The sequence below is a fragment of the Oryctolagus cuniculus genome, chromosome 15, assembly GCF_051225735.1.
Source record: "Oryctolagus cuniculus isolate XC-2025 breed Fujian yellow rabbit chromosome 15, ASM5122573v1, whole genome shotgun sequence".
NCBI lineage: Eukaryota > Metazoa > Chordata > Mammalia > Lagomorpha > Leporidae > Oryctolagus > Oryctolagus cuniculus.
In genome coordinates, this window is record NC_142881.1 from 6,947,859 (window position 1) to 6,971,367 (window position 23,509).

Consider the following 23,509-nt stretch of genomic DNA (forward strand, 5'->3'; position numbering starts at 1 on the left):
TGGGCCATTTGTTACTGCCGAGGAGGCTGCGACCCTGACTGACCCCTGCGGTTGCATGGAATGCGGCAGGGAGCAAAGACCTCCCCACCCCCGTGCCTTTAGCATCCGGTCCTTCAAGACCCCTTACCTGTCACATGACTCCAGGTAAGGCGCGCCCCCTCTCCGGGGCTCCGTATTCCAAGATACAATATATCTAGACTAAAGGACGTGCAGGTGCTAACTCGAGATTATCACGGGTGTGTGCTTTGAGTCTGAGTTTTGCAGCCGCACGCAGAGGGCGCTGAGCCTACAGAAAAGCAGGTGGGGAGGCGGAGCAGGCGCATTAGGAAACACAGCCAAGCTACGTGGCATAGCAGGGATCCAGGGACTGGGCCCAGCAGCTGGATTTGGGGCAGAGCTGAGGTTGGTGCTTCGGTGCGCTCCGCGAGGCCAGGACCTGGAGGCGGCGGGTCGAGCCGACCGCACGGCCCCACGCACAGCCAACGCTGGCAGCCCCTGTGGGGCCCAACAGACGGCCATTCCTTCGGTAGTCTCCTCACTACCTGGCAGGAGAGGGAAGGAGCAAAGGCATCGGCCGAGGAGCCGTCAGGCCGAAGCGCGGGGCGGGGCGGCGCCGCAGGGCGCCGGGGCTCGAACCCGCGCCGCGAGGACCCGCCCGCGACTCGCGTGGCGGGGGGAGAGGTGAAGGGGGACAGGCAGGGCCATGTGATTGGTGCGCGCCTTCCCGCCCAGCCAATGGGCGTCCAGGGCGTCTCGGGAGGGCGGGGCGGAAGCCGCGCCTAAAGCCCCGTGACGCGCGCCGTCCCGCTGCGCTCCGCCGCTGCCGCGTGTCGCCGCTGTGCCCTCCGGCGCCGTCAGGTACCCGCGATCGCCGCCGGGCCGGGGCTCGGGCGAGCGGGCGCGCGCGGGGCGACCCGGGATCGGCTCGGCGGGCGGGCAGCCCGTGCACGCCGTGGGCAGCCGGGGTCCCGCGGCCTGGGGCTGTGGGCCGGGCGCGATGCGTGGCAGCCCGGGCGGCGCCGCCCCGCGCCCCGGGGTTTCTGGGCGGGACGCGTGTGGGGGCGCGGGGCGGCGGGCAGGGTGCGTTCTGCATGCTGGCGGGGGACCGGGCGGTCGGGCCGGGGCTGGGGACGCCGGCGCGGGCTGCGGAGAAGGGGCCGAGCCCCCGCGGCTGCCTCCGGCCCCGCGCTCCACCCGCCCGCTCGCTCTGAGTCTTTATCCGGACCGGAGCGTGGGGAGCCGCGTCCTTATCTGCGCCGGGAAGCGCGGGCTGGCGAGGTGGGGTCACGGGCCCGGGGCCAGCGCGGGGCGCCCGCGCCCTCGGCGGACGATCGCGGGGCCGCGGGTGGGGTCGTGGGGACCCCAGCCCTGCGCGGCCCGCGGCCTCTCGCCTTCCTGGCGTCCACGGCCACTTCTCAGCTACGTTGAGGCCGTGAATTTAGCGGGGAGGGCGACCGGGAGCAAGTGGCCGGGTTCCAGGTCCCGATCTGTCCTGCCGGGCCTCTGGTTCTTTCACTGGGACCTGGAAGTGCCCTTTCGGTGGTAATGCAGAATCCTAATCTTAATCCGTTTGACGGGAACAATGGGCCCCTTTCATTAGAATATCCAGTTCTGCCTTCAGAGAAAATCCAGTTCTTACTAAGAAAAAGGAAGGAAAAGTCGAATCTTGACGCACTAGTTTAAATTGCAAAGCGCATTGTTTTGGGGTTGCCGTTTTTTTTCTTGGTGCTTACAGATTAATTTTGCATTCTCTGCCCTGCGCCCCAGACCGAGGATAGGTAATGAAATATTTTTCCCTCTGAGGCTGTCTTCAATGTGCTTCCCTCATAGTTTGCTTTTATTACAATTGTTTTGTGCATGCTTTATGCCGTTTACTGAGGTTTTTTTTTTTTTTAAGTTTATTTATTTATTTATTTTTATTTTTATTTTTTGACAGGCAGAGTGGACAGTGAGAGAGAGAGACAGAGAGAAAGGTCTTCCTTTGCCGTTGGTTCACCCTCCAATGGCCGCCACGGCCGGCGCGCTGCGGCCGGCGCACCGCGCTGATCCGATGGCAGGAGCCAGGAGCCAGGTGCTTTTCCTGGTCTCCCATGGGGTGCAGGGCCCAAACACCTGGGCCATCCTCCACTGCACTCCCGGGCCACAGCAGAGGGCTGGCCTGGAAGAGGGGCAACCGGGACAGAATCCGGTGCCCCGACCGGGACTAGAACCCGGTGTGCCGGCGCCGCTAGGCGGAGGATTAGCCTAGTGAGCCGCGGCGCCGGCCTAGTTTATTTATTTGAAAGAGTCACAGAGAGAGAGAGAGACAGATCTTCCATCTGCTGGTTCACTCCCCAAATGGCTGCAAAGGCTGGGCCAAAGCCAGGAGCTAGGAACTTCGTCCTGTCTCCCACATGGGTGCAGGGGCCCAAGCACCTGGGCCACCCTCCACCGCCTTCCCAGGCCACAGCAGGGAGCTGGATCAGAAGTGGAGCAGCTGGGACTGGAACTGGATGCAGGCACAGCAGGTGGCGGCTTAACCTGTTACACCACAGTGCTGACCCCTCTCCTGAGTTCTTGAGGCTGGGTTGAATGAGGGGCCTGGGCTTGGGAGGTGTGTGGAGGGTGGAGTGGCACTGGCCCAATCCTTTCCGAGTAGTAATGCGTTGCTTGGTTGTCAGTGACGTACTTGAGCTGCATTTTAGCCAGCATATTGATTACCTAATACAGAGCTTTTGTTGGCAGAACCTTTTGAAAAGGTCTGTGTTTGTGAATGGCTCCCTCAAGCAAGGTAAATATTTGCCAATAGCAAAATCAAATTTACTCCTCAGATGGAATATGACTTTACACTGATTATTGTTGTAGAACTGTTTAAGGACTCCGTGTTTAATAGTATGGGCTAAATGCACTCTTCACAAAGCAGCCTTTTGAGGGTGTGCTGGGGTGGGTGGACCAGGTGGGGGATCAGGCAGCCTGGTCATTAAGTGCATGACTTAGAGCAGCCTGTGTCAAAGCTTTCCCTTGAATCTAGCAGTTTTTTCTCATTTCCAGGACTTGAGCATCCATTAACGGTGCAGCTTGGGTGAATGAAACACATGACACAGATTTTGGTCTGATGAGGAGGCCTCTCTCTCTCTCTCTCTCTCTCTCTCTCTCTCTCTCTCTCTCTCTTTTCTCTCTCCCTCCCTCTCTCTCAGCAAAGAGAGACTGACAGACAGTGAGAGTGAGCGGCCCTGTGCTGGGTCCCTTCCAGCTGCCCTCGGCGGCAGAGGTTGCATCAGACTGGAGCCTGGAGCCAGGATCTCAAGTGGGTGGCGGGGATCCAGCTACTTGAGCCAGCACAGCTGCTTCCCGGCGTGGGTGTTAGCAAGAACCTGGAGTCGGGGGCCAGAGACGGGGCTCACACCCGGGCCCTGCACGGTCCCTCCGCGTCTCTACCACCAGGCCACATGCCTGCTCCTGAAGTGGCTGCCTTCTTAGGGTCAGCGTGACCGGGGTGGGTGACGTCATGTCCCTCTTGATGCTTTTAGTCGCTTTCTGTTGCTGTCTTGACCCGGTCCTGAGTCCTGCCCATGTTTGGGAGTGACTGCGCTCTCTTGCAGACAGAATGCCAGACCTGGGTTAGGTTCTGGGGACGGAAAGTGTATCTTAAAGACACAGTCACTGGCTTTTTAAGGAGCATAGAGTCAGGGGTTAAGACTCTGGGAGTCTTTGGGAGGGACTTCTGTGGTACATTTTACAACTCCAATATGTGTGATATTTGTGCCTAGAAAAACAAGTGCTATCTTTTAAGGATGAATTGTAGGTAATTTTTGATCTGTATTCTAATTTTTTAGCAGTAGAAAAAAATTTAAAGCAAAACATCCAGTTAAAAAAGAAACCATGGTACTGGTGCCGCGGCTCACTAGGCTAATCCTCCGCCTTGCGGCGCTGGCACACCGGGTTCTAGTCCCGGTCGGAGCGCCAGATTCTGTCCCGGTTGCCCCTCTTCCAGGCCAGCTCTCTGCTGTGGCCAGGGAGTGCAGTGGAGGATGGCCCAAGTGCTTGGACCCTGCACCCCATGGGAGACCAGGAGAAGCACCTGGCTCCTGCCATCGGATCAGTGCGGTGCGCCAGCCATGGTGTCCATTGGAGGGTGAACCAACGGCAAAAAGGAAGACCTTTCTCTCTGTCTCTCTCACTGTCCACTCTGCCTGTCAAAAACAAACAAACAAACAAAACCATGGCACTGTTTTTTTTGACCAGTTCCAACACTGGCTAGTTCCTTGTGAGGGAATGAGTGGCCATTTTGTTCTGGGTTTGGCGCTCGGACATTAACGCGCTCAGCCCTCAGTGACGCTCCTGGTTGGCTCCCCTGCGTCCACCGCAGGGAAGTGGAGCCCAGCAACAGTGCCAGATCAGAGATACTCCGAGCCATGGAGATGTAAATCCTATTTTTTTTTCTAGTTTTTAAAAATTTTTTTATTTGACAGGTAGAGTTGTAGATAGTGAGAGAGAGACAGAGAGAAAGGTCTTCCTTCCGTTGGTTCACTCCCCAAATGGCTGCTATGGCTGGCGCGCTGCGCTGATCCAAAGTCAGGAGCCAGGTGCTCCCCTCCTTGGTCTCCTGGGGTGCAGGGCCCAAGCACCTGGGCCATCCTCCACTGCCCTCCCGGGCTGCAGCAGAGAGCTGGACTGGAAGAGGAGCAACCAGACTAGAACTTGGTGCCCATATGGGATGCCGGCGCTGCAGGCGGAGGATTAACCAAGTGAGCCACGGCGCCGGCCCGAGAATGTAAATCCTGGCCTCACCCGACGCCTCCACTCTCACCTCCCGCTTTTCCAGACCTTTTTGGGAGAGGAAATTAGTGATGCTGGCTATTTTTAAGCCCGTCTTCGGTCTGTTCTAATGTTTCCCTGTTGGTGCCAGGCCCAGTAACGGAGCACCGAAGGCTGGGTTTTCAGGGTTCTGGGACAGTCTGGTGCGTGCAGCTTCTGACCCTTCCTGCTTGGATGAAATATCTAGAGCTTGTTTTTAAAGAACCTAAGAATAAGTACCAGCAGTGTTTGGAATGTCACTGTTCTGTCCTTAAGTAGTGATTGTTCCTTAGTAAAGTTACCTGAGGGGCCAGCATCGTGGTGCGGCTGGTAATGCTGCCGCTTGCAATACCCGCATTCCGTATGGGTGCTGCGTTCATGTCCTGGCCGCTCCACTTCTTCTTCTTCTTTTTTTTCTTTAAAGATTTATTTATTTATTTGAAGGACAGAGTTACAGAGAGGCAGAGACACAGAGAGAGGTTTTCCATCTGCTGGCTCAATCCCCAGATGGCCACAGTGGACTGAGTTGCGTGATCCAAAACCAGGAGCTTCTTCCAGGTCTCCCACGTGGGTGCAGGGACCCAAGCACTTGGGCCATCTTCTGCTGCTTTCCCAGGCACAGCAGAGAGCTGGATCGGAATTGGAGCAGCCAGGACTAGAACCAGCGCCCATATGGGATGCTGGCACTGTAGGTGGTAGCTTTACCCGCTAAGCCACACACCAGCCCCTGCTCTACTTCTGATCCAGTTCTGAGCTACTAGCCTGGCAAGGAGCGGCAGAGGATGGCCCAAGAGCCTGGGCCCCTGCCACTCACGTAGGAGACCTGGATGAAGCTCCCGGATGGCCATCTGCAAAGAATCAGTGGATTCACTGTCTTCACTGTCTTCTGCTGCCTTCTCGGGTGCGTTAGTGGGAGTTGGATCAGAACTGGAGCAGCCAGGACTCACACCAGTGGCTCATATGGGGTGCCAGAGTTACAGGCCTCGTTGGAGCCTGCCATGCGGTGGTGCCAGCCTCTTGCTTGCAGGCTGTTTGGAGTTCCTCTGCCAGGTCCTCACAGATGAGCTTTGATGAGAATTTAGGGCCGCCCTCTGGAAACAGGAGCTCTAGACTAATCATCAGCCAGGATGCTCTTCCTGGGGTCATGACCTCCACCTTCAGTTCCTCTAAGCACTTGAAATGCCTGCATAACATTATGGGTGGGTGTGTGGAACCTTCTCACCCTGTGGACATGTTTATGTACGGCTGTTTCTCCACATTCCTGAGTCTTTACAGTAAATCTTGGGAGTGAAACTGTTGATCTGAGTGCAGACACTGATCAGGCTTTTTGTGCCTGTAACTTCAGAAAGCAGTTTCTGTTTAGGGTACCTCCCGATGTAGCCTGAGAGGACACACTGGGGTGTGCTGGCTAATTTGATGTTTACATTTTTTAGATGGTTAAACAGAACTAATATGCACTCAGTAAAATATAAAAAGCCCAAGAAAGAAATTCTAAGTGTTTTTGAAGTATTTTGGGGAAGTTATATCTGATACAAGTAGGCTTTTTTGTTATTAAAGATTTATTTATTTGAAAGGCGGATTTAGAGAGACAGAGAGAGATCTTCCACCCACTGGTTCCCTCCCCAGCTGGCTGCAACTGCCAGGGTTGGGCCAGTCTGAAGCCAGGAGCCAGGAGCTTCTGTTTTTGCTGGCAGTCCCCTGTAGTCAATGGTTCTCCTGTCACTTTTTTTTGTTTTGTTTTTGTTTTTTTCTGTTGTTGGTACATTTCTGGAGAGTTGTGGACTTTCTCCTTAGGAAGAAAGTACATCTGCTTAAAATTCTGGCTTTTATTTCAGGAGTTGTTGGACCCTCTGAAGACTGTCCCTGCCTGGGTCTCTGGTTAAAAATCTGTATTCCGGTCTGAACCGTGGGAAGAGACTAGTTGGTGAGTCTTTGGCAAACTGTAGCGCTGGGTTTTGTTTAGGAATTGCAAATTCGTGAACATACTGGATTTACTGGGCAGTGCCAAGTTGAAAGGGAAGCAAGCCAAGCTCCAGGTGTTGTGTTTTGTTAATTTGGCACTTAGGTCAACAGGGAGGTGAGATTATGCGTGGCGTGACTTATCATTGACAGAGTTCTGTTGAAACACGAATCCACACGTACATAGCTTCCTCCTTACTTCACGGCCTGCGGTGGTGTTGGGCAAGAAGTTGGATGCAAAGAGGGGTGGGAAAACTTGTGGTGGGGGCTGGAGAGAGTAGAAGACCCTGAAAGAAACAGCACAAGGGGTGAACGCGGCCGTGCGCGGTGACGGGGAGGTTTAACCGACGTTCATCCAGTTCCTTATCACCTGTTCTTCAAACAGGTGCACTCATGGTACAATTTGTGGGAGGATAAGTTTTATAGAAACAGCCTCCCTGGTTGTATTTGCCTGTTTTCCTCTTTTATATATAATTTTTTTGGCCTGTTCAACTTATTGTAAAAGCCTTTGACGGCTGTTATGAATTACAAAGCATTTTTCTCCAGTCTTTTTGCCTTTTACCTTTATGGTACTTTTGATCTATAGAAATTTTTTAAAAATTTATTTATCTTTTTTTGAAAGACAGCAACAGAGAGGTATCTCCGTCTCCTGGTTCACTCCTCAAATGGCTGCAACAGCCAGATCTGGACCAGGCCAAAGCCGGGAGCCCGGAGCACCATCCCAGTCTCCCATGTGGGTGGGAGGGGCCCAAGCCCTTGGACCATCTTCTGCTGCTCTCCTAGGTATATTGGCAGGGAGCTGGATGGGAGGTAGTGCAGCCAGGACTCGAACAGGCACTCTGATACAGCTTGACCTGCTGTGCCACCATGCTGGCCCCCTATGGGAGTTTTTGATATTTGTGGCAAAATGACAGGTTTTACTTTTTATAGTTTCTGCCTTTGGTGTTAAGCTCTTCTCACCCCTCCTAAGTTACCACTTGCCCTACACCTGTCCCTTTTCTTTTAGGACAGTTCCTGTTGTCATCTTAGAAACCACGTTCTCCCTTGCATGCAGCAGTTCTTGGCGCCTCGGGCTCCTCCTCTGGGTGCTGCCCCGCAGCGTGCCGGGCGCTCAGCAGTTACTCCACGGGTCCGTGCGTCCCTGCCCTAATGCTCTCTCTTCCCTTCAGACAGATCTCTGCCTTCCTGCTGAAGAACACGATGTTTTCCAAGCTAGCACGCCTGCAGACGGTCGCTGTGCTGCGTAGAGGAGTTCATTCTTCCCTGGCCTCTGCCACGTCTGTGGCAACGAAGAAAACAGTCCAGGGCCCCCCATCCTCGGAGTACATCTTTGAGCGGGAGTCCAAGTATGGCGCCCACAATTACCATCCTTTACCCGTGGCCCTGGAGAGAGGAAAAGGTACGTTCCAGGGGCTCCATCTGCCCTCTTTCTGCTTGAAAGCCTTTACAAAAATGAGCTGCTCTTGCGTTTCCTCCGTGTCCGTTTTCCCAGACACGCTGAGCGTCTGTGTGCGGGCTCTGTTGCTCCAGCCTTTACTCATTGGCTGGGGTGCTGTGGGGCCACCAAGATGAACCGTTTGGTCTCCGTCGCAGTGGAGCTCGGTGCGAGCGAGGCGAGAGAGAGTGGAAATCCTGCAGTGCTGCCGTCATTGTTTGCCTTTTAGTTTTTGACAGAATTTCAGATTGAACAAAGGAAAGTTGTGATCTAGGACTAAAAAGCTTGTTGCTCTTCCCCGGGCTCTCCCGAGTGCCGGCATTTGACCACTCTCCTCTACTGCGTTCTCTTTCCTCCTCCCAGCTCCCTTGTAGACGTTTTCCCCCTGAACTGTGAACTGTTGAGGGGAGGGTGCCGTGTGGTGGTGTGGAGGGGCGCAGAGACAAGGGACTGCAGGCCAAGCCAACAGGAGACTGAGGCCACGTCCCCGAGTGTAGCGGGCACCTCGTCCCCTTGGCTGGAGCACCCTGCTCGCAGCTCCCACCAGTCCAGAAGCTGCAGGTGCTGCTGGGGCCTGTGCTCCTGCCCGGCACCTCACCTGCCTCCTGCCCCGCAGTGTGGAGGTTCAGTGGAGCCCTGCGCTTTTCTTCCCCTCGTTTTCATTATAGAAATACTCTCTGCTCTAAACCAGCAGCCGGTTCTCAGATGTCAGCTGTGGGAACTTGTCCCAGGGCCCTGGGCCTTTCTGGCCAGCAGCTGTAATGCTGCAGTCAGTCTCTCATTTCAGAGACCCCTCAGTCTTCAGAGGTTTGATTGACACTGACGGCAGACGATGACCCGGGTCAGGAGTGGATTCAGCTGTCAGGTGTCTCATCTTGCATCCACAACAGCTCCTCCGTCTGTCTTTGTTCTTCCTGGTCTTGATACTGTTGACCTGTACAGGACAAGAACTTTGTAGGACGCATCTCAGCCTGGGGTTGCTGGTGTGTTCTTGTAGGAGTGGAGTTGTGCACGTGGTGTTGTGTGATGGTGCGCTACTCTGTGTGCCCGGTCAGGTGGTGACCGCGTCGTCCCGTGCTGGAGTGGCACCTGCCAGGCTGCCCTCTGCAGAGTGCTGGCCTTCCCTATGCAGTTGGCGTCTGGTGGGACACAGGCTGAGAATCTAAAACCTTGTTGCTCATGCAAGGACGCTTCACAAACCCAGCATCTGTTAATGATTTCTGCCTTAATGAATGCTCACTGTGCTGGTTGCCAAATGGGGATTTAATCTGCATTTTGAAATAATAGCCTTGACCAGATTCGGCCAAAGGTTAGCACCTAGCTCGGTGCCGCAGATGCCGATCGCGGGTGCTGCACCTTGCTGTGATTGCCCGGGTTCTCTTTGGCGCCTGTTGCTGTCGTGCAGACTTCCCTTCAAACCAACGAAAATCTGGATCTGTGGATTCCAAAGGTGGAGCGAGTTCTTTTACAGAAAAAATTCTTCACCTGCGCTAGCGACGTGTGGGCTCGGAGGGTCTGCCGCCGGGATAGAGTCCTCCCTGGGTGCCAGGTTGGGCAGTGACTAATCCCAGCTCTCTCCAGAGGGTTTTGATGAGCTCATGTAGCCAAGAATCTGCGGTACCTGGGAAAAGGCAGGCTCCGACAAACCCCCCAGTACGTTTTACTGTCTGTAGTCAGCGGTCTTTTTAACTGTTGTAACATACGTGCAATGGAACGTTTACCCCTGGAAGCATGCAGTTCAGTAGCATTAAGTGCACTCCCAGTGTTGTGCAGCCCTCTCTGTTCCTAACTCCAAAAGGACGCCTGGTACCCACCAAGCACTGGTTCCCCCTGCCCTCCGAGCCTAATGCAACCACTCACCTAGTCAGGGCTTCCTGTCTTAGAGCTCTCTCTCTCCTGATATTTCACAGAAATGGGGTCTGTAATATGTGGGTTTTGTGACTGTCCTCTTTCACTTCGCCTAAAGTATCAAGGTCCAGCCATTCCTTGTAGCATTCCTTTGTGGCTGAGTAACATTCCCCTGTGTGCATAGACACGGTTTGTTCATTCTTCACTTGGTGACAGTTGGCTTGTTTTCACCTGTTGACTCTTGTGAATAGTGCTGCTGCGAATACTTGTGTGTAAGTTTGCTGTGTGTCTATGTGGTTTTAAAGATGTATTTTATTTATTTAGAAGGTAAAGTTACAGAGAGAGAGGTCTTCCACCTGCTGGTTCACTTCCCAAATGGGTGCAATGGCTGGGGCTGGGCCAGGCTGAAGCCAGGAGCCAGGAGTTTCTTCCAGGACTCCCACATGGGTGCAGAGACTCAAGCATTTGGGTCATCTCCTGCTGCTTTCCCAGGCACGTTAGCAGGGAGCTGGATCGTAAGTGGAGCAGCTGGGACTTGAACTGGTACCCAGTGGAATGCTGGCGCTGCAGGGAGAGGCTTAAACTGCTACGCCACAGCCCCAGCCTCTTGGTGTAAGTTTCTGTTTGAACATCTGTTTTCCAATTCTTTTGCATATATACCTAGGTAGGAGTAGAATTGCTGGGTTACATGGGAATTCTGTGTTCAGCTTGTTGCCAAAGTTTCCTTTAAAAAAAAATGGCCAGGCAGGGACTGGTACTATGGCATAGCGGGTAAAGCTGCCCAATGGCAATGCCACCATCCCATAAAAGCACCAGTTCAAGTCCCCACTGTTCCACTTCTGATCCGGCTCCCTGCTAATAGCCTGGGAAAGCAGAGGAAGATGGCCCAAGTGCTTGGGCCCCTGCACCCACATGGAAGACCCGGATGAAACTCCTGGCTCCTGACTTCTCTGGCATGCCCATCCCCAGGTGTTACGGCCATCTGGAGAGTGAACCAACAGATGGAAGGTCTCTCCCTCAATCTGTAACTCTGACTTTCAAAAAAAATCTTTAAAATACAACACACACACACACACCCATTGTAGTGAGTGTGAAATGATAATTCATTGTGGTTTTAGTTTGCATCTTTTCATGTTTATTTACTGTATGTCTGGGGAAGTGTCTCTGGCTGTTTTCACATTGGGTTGTTTATCTTTTTGATGTTGAGATAACAGTTCTGTGTGCTACATCCTTATAAGAACATGATTTGAAACTATTCTACAGTCCACTTACCATGTTTTTGTCTGTTACATGTAGCTTCCCTACTTCTAAATTCCAATTTTGGCTCCTAAATATTATAATTAGGTAAAGATTTCATTCCAGAGTTTGCAATGTATTAGTACTGGGACTGGCGCTGTAGCATAGCAGGTAAAGCTACTGCCTGCAGTGCCGGCATCCCATATGGGCGCTGGTTCGAGACCCAGCTGCTCCACTTCTGATCCAGCTCTCTGTTATGGCCTGGGAAAGCAGTAGGAGATGGCCCAAGTCCTTGAGCCCCTGCACCCACGTGGGAGACCCGAAAGAAGCTCCTGGCTTTGGATTGGCGCAGTTCCAGCCATTGCGGCCAATTGGGGAGTAACCAGCAGATGGAAGACCTCTCTCTCTTTGCCTCTCCTCTCTATATGTAACTCTGACTTTCAAATAAATAAATCAATCTAAAAAAAAAAAAAAAAAAACACACACACACACACAAAGAAATCCCACAATGTATTAGTGCCTTGTTTTCCCCCAGGTTTATTTGAGAGGCAGAGAGATACAGACAGAGAGAGAGGTCTTTCATCCACTGGTTCACTCCCCAGATGGCCCCAATGGCTGGAGCTGCGCCAATCTGAGCCTATCTGAAGCCAGGAGCTTCTTCTGGGTCTCCCATGTGGGTGCAGGGGCCCAAGCACTTGAGCCATTTACAGTGCTTTCCCAGGGTTAGCAGAGAGTTGGATCGGAAGTGGAGCAGCTGGGACTGGAACCGGCACCCGTGTGGGATGCTAGCACACAGGTGGAGGCTTAACCTACTATGCCACAGTGCTGGCTGTGCTGCTCTTGTTAAAGCTTTCTTTTACTTATTTGAAAGAACGAGGGAGGGGCGGGGAGAGAGAAAGAAGGAGAGGGAGAGATCATTGCTGGTTTACACCCAAATTCTTGTACCAACTGTGGCTGGGTTAGGCCAAAGCCTGGACTCAGGCTCTCAATCTCAGTCTCCCACGTGGGTGGCTGGAACCCAGCTTCTCGAGCCATCATCCAGAAGCTGGGATTGGGAGCGGAGCCAGACCTGGAACCCAGGCTCCCTGATGTGGGATACAGGCGTATCCAGTGGGGTCTTAACTGCTGCACCAAACGCCTGTCCTGCTGCTCTTATTAAATGTGTTTTTGAAACGGAACAGAGAGAATATAATTCTCAATAATTTCCTTGTGAATTAATGTGTATTATGCCTGAGCTAAAAATCACCTTAACTGTAAGAATGTATCTAGCAGGTGCTCTGAGGGCCTGCTGGCGGTCTGATCTTTGGACTTCATTCCATGTAGTAATTTTCTGTGGTTGTTTTCTTTCCTTCCTTGTGTGTTCCAGGCATTTATGTGTGGGATGTGGAAGGCAGAAAGTATTTTGACTTCCTGAGCGCTTACAGTGCTGTCAACCAAGGGCACTGTCACCCCAAGATTGTGAATGCCCTGAAGGCCCAGGCAGACAAGTTGACCTTGACGTCTAGGGCTTTCTACAACGACGTCCTTGGTGAATACGAGGAGTATGTTACTAAGCTTTTCAACTACCACAAAGTTCTTCCCATGAATACAGGTAAGGCACTTCCTTCTGTGTGTGTGGGAAATATTCAAGAATGCAATCTTAAAATATTTTGTAATTCTGAAAAATTTTCTCGCCTGCAGGAGTGGAGGCTGGAGAGACTGCCTGTAAAATCGCCCGCCGGTGGGGCTATGCTGTGAAGGGGATTCCGAAGTACAAAGCCAAGATTGTCTTTGCAGGCACGTGAACTTGAACATGCACCATCATCGACTGTTAGTTTACTGATGGAGTAGTACTCCTGTGGTTGCCTGGTACATGATACATCATGGGCTGAAGTTTTCATAAAAATTAATGAGGGGGCTGGCCATTGGTGTAGTGGGTAAAGCTACTGCCTGTGTGCCAGCATCCCATAAGGGCGCTGGTTCATGTCCTGCCTGCTCTACTTCCAGTCCAGCTCCCTGCTAATGGGCCTGAGAAGGCAGCAGAGGATGCTGCCACCCAGTGGGAGACCCAGATGGAGCTCTGAGCTCCTGGCTTCAGCTTGGCCATTGAGGCCATTTGGGGAATGAATTAGCAAATGGAAGATTTCTCTCTCCCTCTCTCTTTAACTCTGTCTTTCAAATAAACATAATTAAAAATTAATGGAATTTTGAGTTCTTGGTTTTATTTCTAAGTTATTTCTTCATATCCAATGAGCTTTTTTTCTTTCTTTAATTTTAAAGATTTATTTGAAAGGCAGAGAGAGAGAGAATGAGATCTTCCATCTGCTAGTTTACTCCCCAAATAACTGCAATGGCCATAGCTGGGCTGATCTGAAGCCACGAGACAGGAGCTTCTTCCGGGTCTCCCACGTGGGGGCAGGGGCCCAAGTGTTAGAGGTGCCACCAAGCTGAGGTCCCAGCCAGGCACCCTGAGTGGGCGGAGGTGCAGGAAGAGAACCTCTGTGAGGAGGCCACCCGCGGCCCCTCCCTCCCCCTGCTGCTCTCCTTCCTGAGGGCAGCCCCGTCGGACATCCCGTACTGCTTGAGGCGACAGTGTTTCCCATACCAGCCAGGCAGGGCCGTGGTGGTCCCCATTCATCCCTGGCATCTAGGCAGTGCCTGACGCAGAGCAGGTCTACTGCTGGGTCCTCAGACCGCAGGGCAGGCACCTGCCATCGGGCATTTGGAAGGAACGCCACACGGGACATGTTGACTTGTCAGAGGCTGTTTTCTCCAGATGAGAGTGGAAATGCATCCTGTAGCTGGCCTAGAGCCTTGGGTTTTCAGAGGAAGACCACTGGTTGTCTCTCAAGGATGCTGTCTTAACATGGTGAGAGCGCACCTTTTCTAGAACGGGTGCATTCAAGGCGTCTGCTGCCAGCCTGTGGCGCTGGGCTGGGATCAGTGAAGGAAGGTGGTCTGTCCTTGGCTGCACTGCAGGCCGGGGCTCGGGAGAGAAGTGCCTGGAGAGGTCCCGGGAGCAGATCTTGCTGTAAGGACAGAAACCTCCCTGGGGGTTCTCCAAAGCAAACGCCGTGATTGGTTTTGTTCTTGGTCAGTCTTCCCAAGACACTTCTGAGGGGTGGTGTTGATGGGATTTGGGAGTTTCTTTGAAACAATCACTGCGTGTTTCTCCTTTCCAGCTGGAAACTTCTGGGGTCGCACGCTCTCTGCCATCTCCAGCTCCACAGACCCCACCAGCTACGACGGCTTTGGGCCCTTCATGCCGGGGTTTGAGATCATCCCATACAACGACCTGCCTGCACTTGAGGTGTGTAGGGGTGTCGCGCGCTTGGCTCAGCGTGTGTAGAAACTAACCCTGATGAGAGCTTGCACATGAGTTAAAATATATCTAACACTGATGGAAATATGTTTTACTTAAATAACAAAAATTTCACACCCATTCTTTTTAATGGTCAATGTTGGTTCTCAACACAGGGAAAAACCGGTTCTGTGATCTGATCCTTACAACAAACCAACCACCTTAGATTCGTGTGTTTCAGAGCAGTTAACTTGTATATTACTTAATTACTAGATAAGATTTCTCAGTTCCCACCACTTTTTATTAAAGATTATAAAGTGTAGGACTTGTGTAGCTTTAAGATGGTGTCAAGAAGCCGTCTCCTTTAGGCTTTATTTTTAACAGGATCATGGGTGTGATTTATAGCAGCTTGTCGGCGCTTCTGGCAATTGTAGCTGTGGAGTTAGAATAGGTTAGTGCAGAGACTTTATTTGCATACCTTTTTAAACATTTATTTATTTGAAAGAGTTATAGTTGGAGGGGAGGGCAGTAAGAGAGAGACAGAGATAGAGAGAGGGGGGTCTTCCATCCACTGGTTAACTCCCCAAAAGGCCTCAATGGCTGGGACTGGGCCAGGCCACAGCCAGGAGCCAGGAGCTTCTTCTGGGTCTCCCACATGGGTGGCAGGGACCTAAACACGTAGGTCATCTTCCACTGCTTTCCCAGGCCATAGGCAGAGAGCTGGGTCAGAAGTGAAGCAGCTGCCATGTGCGATACTGGCAACGTAGCCGGCAGCTTTGCCCACTGCGCCCCAGTGCTGGCCCCGCATACTTATTCCTGACGGAGCATCCGTGTAGCTGTGATTTTCCGTTTTCGGGTGTGCTAGAAAGGAAGTCCCTGAAATGTGTTCTTGTTTCCTCTGCAGCGTGCTCTTCAGGACCCGAATGTTGCCGCGTTCATGGTGGAGCCCATTCAGGGGGAAGCGGGTGTCGTAGTCCCGGACCCGGGTTACCTAGTGGGAGTGCGGGAGCTCTGCACCAGGCACCAGGTTGTCCCCACAGCCTAATTGCCCGCATTTCCGGGTCTGCTGGTAGGGTCAGTGCAGACTGATTCCCTCCCCACTACGCACTGGGGGAGACATCCTGCTGCCTCTGGGATGCCACAGACTCTGGCCTTGACTCCTTCCTGCCCCCAACCCCCCACCGCCAGCACCGCTCTTCTCCCTTCCCAAACCTTTGTGCTATCCCCCACTCCCAGAGTCGGGACCTCCCTCCCCCTTCCCCCACCAGGGCTCCTAGAGGTGTTTTCCTTAGCATCGACAGTCCTGTCACCCAGTTAATGTCTGATCAATGTTTGTGGGATGAACAGGTGAAGGATTTCTTCCCAGAGGGTGGTTATGTCCAGGAAAGGCCCCTCGGGGGGAGCAGCGTGCAATGCTAGGTGGCCGACGCCTGCCCTGCTACAGCACGTGTTTCACCCAGTGGGAAATGTGCCCGAGGACCGGCCTGTGTGGGCACTGTATAGACGCTGGGATGGGAGTGACCGCGACGGTGTCCTGCCAGCCTTGGTGTGGCCGCAGGGTTGTCACAGGCCAAGGGCAGCTGAGCTGCCTTCACAAACCTCAGGGCGTGTCCGAATTCCACACTTGGGGTGCGGGAGGTGAAGTGAAGGTGGCTGTTTTCCCTGTGGAAATGAACATGACCCTCGGTGCTTCTGTGCTTGCCAACAGGTCTTGTTTGTTGCTGATGAGATCCAGACGGGGCTGGCCAGAACCGGTAGGTGGCTGGCCGTGGACCACGAGGACGTCAGGCCCGACATCGTGCTCCTGGGAAAGGCCCTTTCCGGTGGCTTGTACCCCGTGAGTGCAGCGCCCAGCCCCCTGTCCCCACTCTCGCCAGGGAGCCCTGCAGGTGTTTCCTTTCTCCAAAGGTTTATTTATTTGAGGGTCAGAATGACAGGGAGAGACAGAGAGAGATCTTCCACCTGCTGATTCACTCCCCAGATAGCCACAGTGGCTGGGCTGGGCCAGGCTGAACCCAGGGGTCAGGAGCTTCTTCCAGGTCTTCCCGATGGGTGCAGGGGCCCAGGCGCTTGGGCCATCCTCTGCTGCTTTCCCAGGCCATAGCAGAGAGCTGGATTGGAAATGGAGTGTCTGGGACTGGAGCTGGTGCCCATATGGGATGCGGGTGTTGCAGGTGGCGGCTTGGCCCAGGGGTGTTTTCCCATCAACTGGCGGTGAGGGTCAGGTTTCCCCAGGTGTGCCACAGGTGCCGGGGCTATCTAATGCAGGCTCTGCAGGGCTCCGGGGCATGCTCCCGAGCTACTTCTGGCTGAGGAATTGAGTGTGAACTTGGAAGGAAACACTTTCCCTCCAAAGTGCCCTGTGCGCTCTGGTCCTGCTTTCCCGTGTTGAGAGATGTGGCATGACTAATTGTTTTAAATAGTGACTGATGGAGCCAGAGATGGAAAAATGAAAGCGTTGATGTGGTTCTCTCCTTGTATTTGCCGCCCATGGCCTGTAACTGGGAGTAGACTGTAGGGCCTGGAGTAGAGAGGTTGTTGCTGAGCCGACTCCTCTGTGTTTCTGAAGGCAGGCGCAACTTGGTTTTCCAAGCAGGTGAACAAAGCATTTCACCTTGAAATTGGAAAGGATCGGTAATTGTGTCACTGCAGAAATAGCTTTTCCCCGCCTGTTAATCTGTGCCGTGACGTGTGAGGGTGTTACTCACTCAGCTGGTGGATGCGGACGTCAGCTCGTGTTTGTTGAAGCTGTGGGTAGATTGAATAGCTGCGTCACATCCGTGTCCGTGTTGCGGGGTGCTGGGGGAAGCATGTGCAGCCCGAGCAATGGCGTGGGCCCCGCTGTCTTTCAGGTGTCGGCGGTGCTGTGTGATGACGAGATCATGCTGACCGTGAAGCCCGGGGAGCACGGCTCCACGTACGGCGGCAACCCGCTCGGCTGCCGCGTGGCCATCACAGCGCTCGAGGTAAACGACTGCTCAAGGGGCGCTGCAGTTTAATTCAGGTCCATCCACTGCTGGGGAAGAAATTTAGTAAGAGTGCCAAATCTTCGAGCACGAGAAGTGCAGAGGAAGGCTTCTAGGGGCAAGGCGTCTTTGAAATGTAGTTGGAACCCTGGCCTTGAACTCAGGCCCTGGCTGGCCCCGTCCTCCTGCCCCGGGACCACCCCCCAGGGCGCTCTGGCTTTGTGGCAAGGCTTCTGGATTTGGAGTGCTCTCCTAAATTGCCTGCTGAAGGCCAAAAATTAGGTAATCTTTAGGAGTGGACCTTTTAGGGGGAAAATTTACTCCATAGCAGTTTAAAAATTAAATTATACTTGTCTGTTGATGTGTCCAACTACTGGTTGTTTTGCCGTGAAGACAGTGACTGTGGCCTGGGGGCTAAGCCGGCTCTGGTTCATGGTGAACCACCGTGGGCCATGAAGGCAGGGACGAGTGCGGCCTTGGCCTGGTCTCCGTGCCAGCTCTCCCTTTGCAGGCGCGCATGGGGCCTCAGTCTTAAGCTTGGTGTCGTGTCTCTGCCTCAGGTTCTGGAAGAAGAAAATCTCGTTGAAAATGCAGAAAAGATGGGCGCCCTCCTGAGAAATGAGCTCATGAAGCTGCCTTCCGATGTCGTGACTGCTGTGAGAGGGAAGGGCTTGTTAAACGCCATTGTTATCAGAGACACCAAAGGTAAGGGGACAAGAGAGGGGGAAGAGCTAGAATAGCATGGGCTGTTTGGTTGCTGGGGTCCTCTGTTAACTGTTGTTGATGGCATCAGCAATACGGCTTTCTCCCACGTGAAGGCACCTTGAACTAACTGGGCCTATTCTCGTTCCTTGAAGACATTTGTGTCTGCCGTCAGGTAGCGCGCGGCTCTGGGAGACGGCTTGTTCTCTGTGGTCTGCAGAATGCTGTTCTCGGGAGTTTCTCCTTTGCCCTCCCTTCTGCTGTCAGTGGGCTGGAGAGGCAGTGCCAGTGAGGACAGGAATGAAGGAGCCTGGGACTCCATCTGGGTCTCCCAAGTGGGTGGCAGGGACCCAAGCATTTGGGCCGTCTCAGGTGCACTGGCAGGAAGCTGGATCTAGAATCAGCGGGGAAGCTTTTGAAGAATGAACCAAGGCCTGATCACACCTCAGAGATGCTGCTCGATGGGTCTGGGCGGGCACAGGCATCAGCGGCTGCTCTCGGGGGTCCTGCGGGCCGCCCGGGTGATGAGCGTTTAGTCACGAGCTCAGGAAGCAGCGTGTGGCATGCCCTGGCCTTTGAGTATTGCCCATTCTGGTCCCTTAATTCTCTGGACCATACCCAAGTTCTGTAGTGTTGGCTCCTCATGTGATTACAGCCTGGGTATCCTTAATTCAAAGTGCTCCTAAATCCCGAACTTTCTGAGCCCTGACATGACACTGCAAGTGGAGAACTTGGTCTCTGAGCTCATATGATGGGCTGCAGTCCAAACACAGGTGCTGAGTTCTGTGTTGAGACTTGGATCTCAACCCTGAGATACCTCACTGTGCACGCGCAGCTGTTTGAAAGTCCACAGCACTTCTGATGCGAAGCCTTGTGTTTGAGGGATGCCCAGCCTGCACTACAGTTGCCTCAGCATGTGCTGGCCTCTTTCCACTATGAAAGGCCGTGCTGTTTGAGCGTGCCTTCCAGACCTGGTTCTGTGCTTGCTGCAGAGCCAGGCGGGACTTCGCGGAGAGAGTAAGAGCAAAGCAAGCCCGCAGCTTGGAGCGCCCTTTCTTGAGCGGGTGTTGGGAAAGCTGTCCTGCCGTGAGGCAAGGGGCGTGAGCAAACGTGTGGTTGAGCATTTGTGTCCAACTGTTTCTCTGTAGATTATGATGCTTGGAAGGTGTGCTTGCGACTGCGAGATAACGGGCTTCTGGCCAAGCCGACGCACGGCGACATCATCAGGCTCGCGCCGCCGCTGGTGATCAAGGAGGACGAGATCCGGGAGGCGGTGGAGATCATCAACAAGACTGTCTTGTCTTTCTGAGGCTCGGGGCGGTCGCGAGGTCCCCAGGCGCTGGCTGGGGCCAGGACACCTGTGACAGCTCTGCTGTGTGTGGCACATTCCACTCCGCGTGTCTTCGTGACTTTTCTTTCCCAGTCGATGGGCTGATGTATGTGAGCCTGTAGCTTGCTGTGGAACTGAGAGCGCAGTGCATCTGTAGTTGGCTAAGTGTCTCGGTGAGCGCGTGCACTTTGAAAGCCAAAATGCATCTATCTGAATGTAGCTAGCCTTTGAGCCAACTCCTCTATCATGTATGTATGTCTTTCTAATGTCTCTGCTGGTCTAAATGTTTTGTGTATGAAGAAGTTATCTCGAGTGTTGCATGAAAGACTTGCGTGATGTTAAAGTGAAGTCCTTGCAGTCACTGGGCTTTTGGAAGGATCAGTGGTCCCGCATCGCGGGGAGCCTCTTGCCGTGGGGAACCCTGCTTTTCCCTGAACTTGGTGTTGGCGGACACCAGAGTGCATCCTGTTGTCATTATGCTTTAGAATTAAGTCTCATTGCTAAGTATTGCTGTAGTGCTTGATTATAATCTGTAACACAATGTTTATTTTCAGCCTTGCTTTACATTTAAAATAAAACGTCGGTTTAAAATGTGTGGTCGCTGTGCTGTCTGCAGTCTGGTCAGTTTCCCATCACTGTCTTTGGGAATGTCCTTCCCGTCTTTTACTCCATGTGTTTTCTGAGACCATGTCAGCTTCCTTGTGTAATCTACAGAGGAACAATGATTTAAAACCACATCTGGAAGTCTGCTGTTCCCCCTCCAAGTAATGGCTTTTTTCCTGTGCATATGCTGACATTCACTGTTTTTATTAAAGCCTTCCATGGTGTTTTGCAACTGCTTTGTTTTCATTTTGAATGTTCTGTGTCAGTAGTTAGAAGTGTATCTTTCTCAAATGACTCATGTTTTGTGTAGGATATGTTCACATTTTCCTCTCACCAGGGGACCATTTGATTTTTCACTGTTAATTAAAGCTGTGGGGCCAGCATTCTGGCTTAACAGGTTAAGCCACCGCCTGTGATACCTGCCTCCTATAGGGGCGCTGCTCCGCTTCCAGTCCAGCTCTTAGCGAATGTGCCTGGGAAAGCAGCCGAGGGTGGCCCATGGTCCTTAGGCCCCTGCACCCGCATGGATGGAGCTCCTGGCTCTGGCTTCAGTCTGGCCATTGCGGCCATTTGGGGAATAAACCAACAGATGGGAGAAATTCTCTCTCTAGCTCTACCTTCTAGTAAGTAAATCTTTAACCAAAAATAATAATAAGCTTGTGACTATTTTGTATGGTGCGAATGCTGTTGTTTGCTTTCCTTTGTGGGAAGAGTGTTTTTGTGGAACAAATCCCTCGAAGTGCCTTGCTGCTCAAAAGGCATGAACCTAAAATGAATTAACAGTGCGTGGCTGCTCTCTGCCTCCTCCAGGCTCTAGCAGTTAAGCCGTGGCTGCTTGGTGAGTTTATATGTGAGCGGTCTCAGGTCCCCATACCAGGTACAACCGGGCTGGCCCCCAGGGGATCCAGTGTGGTCAAGGTTAGTAGCCTCTGTCTTGGAAATGCAGATGAAAATGTGAGTGGACCTGAGACGCCATCTCCCTCAGGATGCACAGGTGGCCTTAGCCCCTCTGATCGCTATCGGGTCAGTTTACACTCAGCAGATTCTGCTTATCAGAGCAGACTCAAAGGCCAGGTGGATGCAAAGCTCCTGGTTAAATTTGCAAAGTTCTGTTTAGGGTGGGCCTTGTGACAGCAGGTTAAAGCTTCTCTGGTTTGAGTCTTGACTGCTCTGCTTTGGACCAGCTTCCTGCTAAAGAGCCTGGGAGGCCATGGATGATGGCTGATTAAAGTCTTTATTGGGAGTAAGCTCCCACATTGGTTCACTCCCCTGATTCTCACAGGCGAGGAGGTGCAGGAGGCCAGAGTCAGGAACTCAGTCCAGGTCTGCCGTGTGCATGGTGGGGACCCAGTTTTATGAGCCGCTACTGCTGCCTCTGAATCAGCAGGAAGCTGGAATTGGGAGATGGAACTTGGACTCAAACCCAGAGACTGCTGTGGGGCGTGGGCATCCTAACCTACATCTTAAACGCTAGGCCTACATGCCCAGCTTCCGGATAATTAAAAACAAAACAAAAGACACTTAATTTGAAAGACAGGTATCTATCATTTGCTGGTTCTCTCCCCAAATGCCCACAATAGTTGGGCTGGGCCCTGAGTGAAACAAAAAATTGGCAAATCAATCCTGGTCTCCCAAGTGGGGGGCAGGGACCCAAGTACTTGAGCCATCACTGGCTGCTACCCAAGGTGTGTATTAGTGTGAGGAGTCAGATGGGTTAATAGGTAGTCAAGGTCGTCCCAGTGGAATTTGGGTGTAAAATATTTTCTTCCTTTAGCAAGAATAAACAGGCCGCCCTTCTTCCCTTGGGATCTCCCAAATTTACCATGAGAATAGCAAGGGAGTGGTGATTTCATCTTCCTGAGCTCACGGTTTATTGTGAAAACAAGTTACCTACCCCACCCTCTGGGTGGGTTTTGTTTTATGGATAAATCAGGTCCTTTGGGTTTTGCCCTGCCTGGTGACTGAATACCAACCTGATTTTCAAGTGTTTTTTTCCTTTGAAATTGTATTAGGGGGCTGGCACTGTGGCCCAGTAGGTTAATCCTCCACCTGCAGCTCTGGCCTCCCATATGGGTGCTGGTTCTAGTCCTGGCTGCTCCTCTTCCAATCCAGCTCTCTGCTATGGCCTGGGAAAGCAGTAGAAGATGGCCCAAGTGCTTGGGCCCCTGCACCTGTGTGAGAGACTGGGAAGAAGCTTCGGTTGGTGCAGCTCTGGCCGTTGCAGCCAGTTGAGGAGTGAACCAACAGAAGCAAGACCTTCTGTCTCTTCCTCTCATTGTAACTCTACCTCTCAAATAAATAAATTGTATTTAAAAACCTGAATGCTACGAGGCCTTATGGGTCCTTCCTTTCTTGGAAGCCCCCTCCATGCCTCTCTGCCTGGAGGTCTTTGACTCTAATAAATCTTTTTTTTTTTAATTTTTTTATTTTTTTGACAGGCAGAGTGGACAGTGAGAGAGAGAGACAGAGAGAAAGGTCTTCCTTTGCCGTTGGTTCACCCTCCAATGGCCGCCGCGGCCAGCGCGCTGCGGCCGGCGCACCGCGCTGATCCGATGGCAGGAGCCAGGAGCCAGGTGCTTTTCCTGGTCTCCCATGGGGTGCAGGGCCCAAGCACCTGGGCCATCCTCCACTGCACTCCCTGGCCACAGCAGAGGGCTGGCCTGGAAGAGGGGCAACCGGGACAGAATCCGGCACCCCGACCGGGACTAGAACCCGGTGTGCCTGCGCCGCTAGGCGGAGGATTAGCCTAGTGAGCCGCGGCGCCGGCCTCTAATAAATCTTTAAATCTCTATCCGCTTGGAAATTCTTCCATGTGAGAAAGAACCAAGGCAACAGTAATTTCTCCGCTGCCGTTTTCCCATATCATTAGCAGAAGGCTGGAATTGGAGAAACTGGGACAGGAACTTGCTACTCTGATATGGAGTGTGGGTGTCCCAATTTTTTTATAAGGTTTTATTTATTTGACAGGTAGAGCCACAGAGAGACAGAAAGTTCCTCCATCTGCTGGTTCACTCCCCAGATGGCTGGAACAGCTGGAGTTGGGCGATCCAAAGCCAGGAGCCAGGAGCTTCCTCTGCGTCTCCCACGCAGGTGCAGGAACCCAAGCACTGGGGCCATCTTCTGCTTTCCCAGGCCAGCAGAGAGCTGGATCGGAAGAGCAGCCGGCACTAGAACCGGTGCCCCTAGGGGATGCTGGCACCGCAGGTGGATGCCTAGCCTACTACACCATGGCACCGGTCCTCAAGCTATGTCTTAACCTTCGCCCAGATGCCTGCCTCCCCCTTAAAAATATTTTTAATTATTTCTTTGAGAAGCAGAGAGCAAGTGCTCCTATCTGTCAGTTCAGTCCCTAAATGGCTGCCAGAGTGGTCTAG

At 52.8% G+C, this 23,509-nt stretch overlaps 1 protein-coding gene across 4 annotated transcripts; it reads left to right on the forward strand.

Annotated features, from left to right (window-relative positions):
- Positions 1-307: 307 nt before the first annotated feature.
- On the forward strand, positions 308-20,367 carry OAT (ornithine aminotransferase). 4 transcript variants are annotated; one of them, XM_070058289.2, is made up of 11 exons: positions 308-402; positions 6,612-6,700; positions 7,905-8,134; positions 12,621-12,845; positions 12,935-13,030; positions 14,416-14,543; positions 15,439-15,561; positions 16,243-16,371; positions 17,387-17,500; positions 18,061-18,205; positions 19,351-20,367. In XM_070058289.2, exons 3-11 carry the CDS (start codon positions 7,936-7,938, stop codon positions 19,509-19,511), a joined length of 1,320 nt encoding a protein of 439 aa, XP_069914390.1. In that variant the 5' UTR covers positions 308-402; positions 6,612-6,700; positions 7,905-7,935; the 3' UTR covers positions 19,512-20,367. The 4 variants fall into 4 exon arrangements, with proteins under 4 accessions (XP_069914390.1, XP_069914392.1, XP_002722192.1 ...); XM_070058291.2 differs by having other exon boundaries at positions 352-402; positions 7,909-8,134; XM_002722146.6 differs by lacking the exon at positions 308-402 and adding an exon at positions 810-858.
- The last annotated feature ends 3,142 nt before the right edge of the window (positions 20,368-23,509 follow it).

Bases quoted from the DNA above. Each gene is read 5' to 3' on its own strand.
- OAT (XM_070058289.2), top strand. From the start codon at position 7,936: ATGTTTTCCAAGCTAGCACGCCTGCAGACGGTCGCTGTGCTGCGTAGA. The intron at 8,135-12,620 runs GTACGTTCCAGG...TGTGTGTTCCAG, and splicing joins GGCCCTGGAGAGAGGAAAAG to GCATTTATGTGTGGGATGTG. The intron at 16,372-17,386 runs GTGAGTGCAGCG...GCTGTCTTTCAG, and splicing joins TTTCCGGTGGCTTGTACCCC to GTGTCGGCGGTGCTGTGTGA.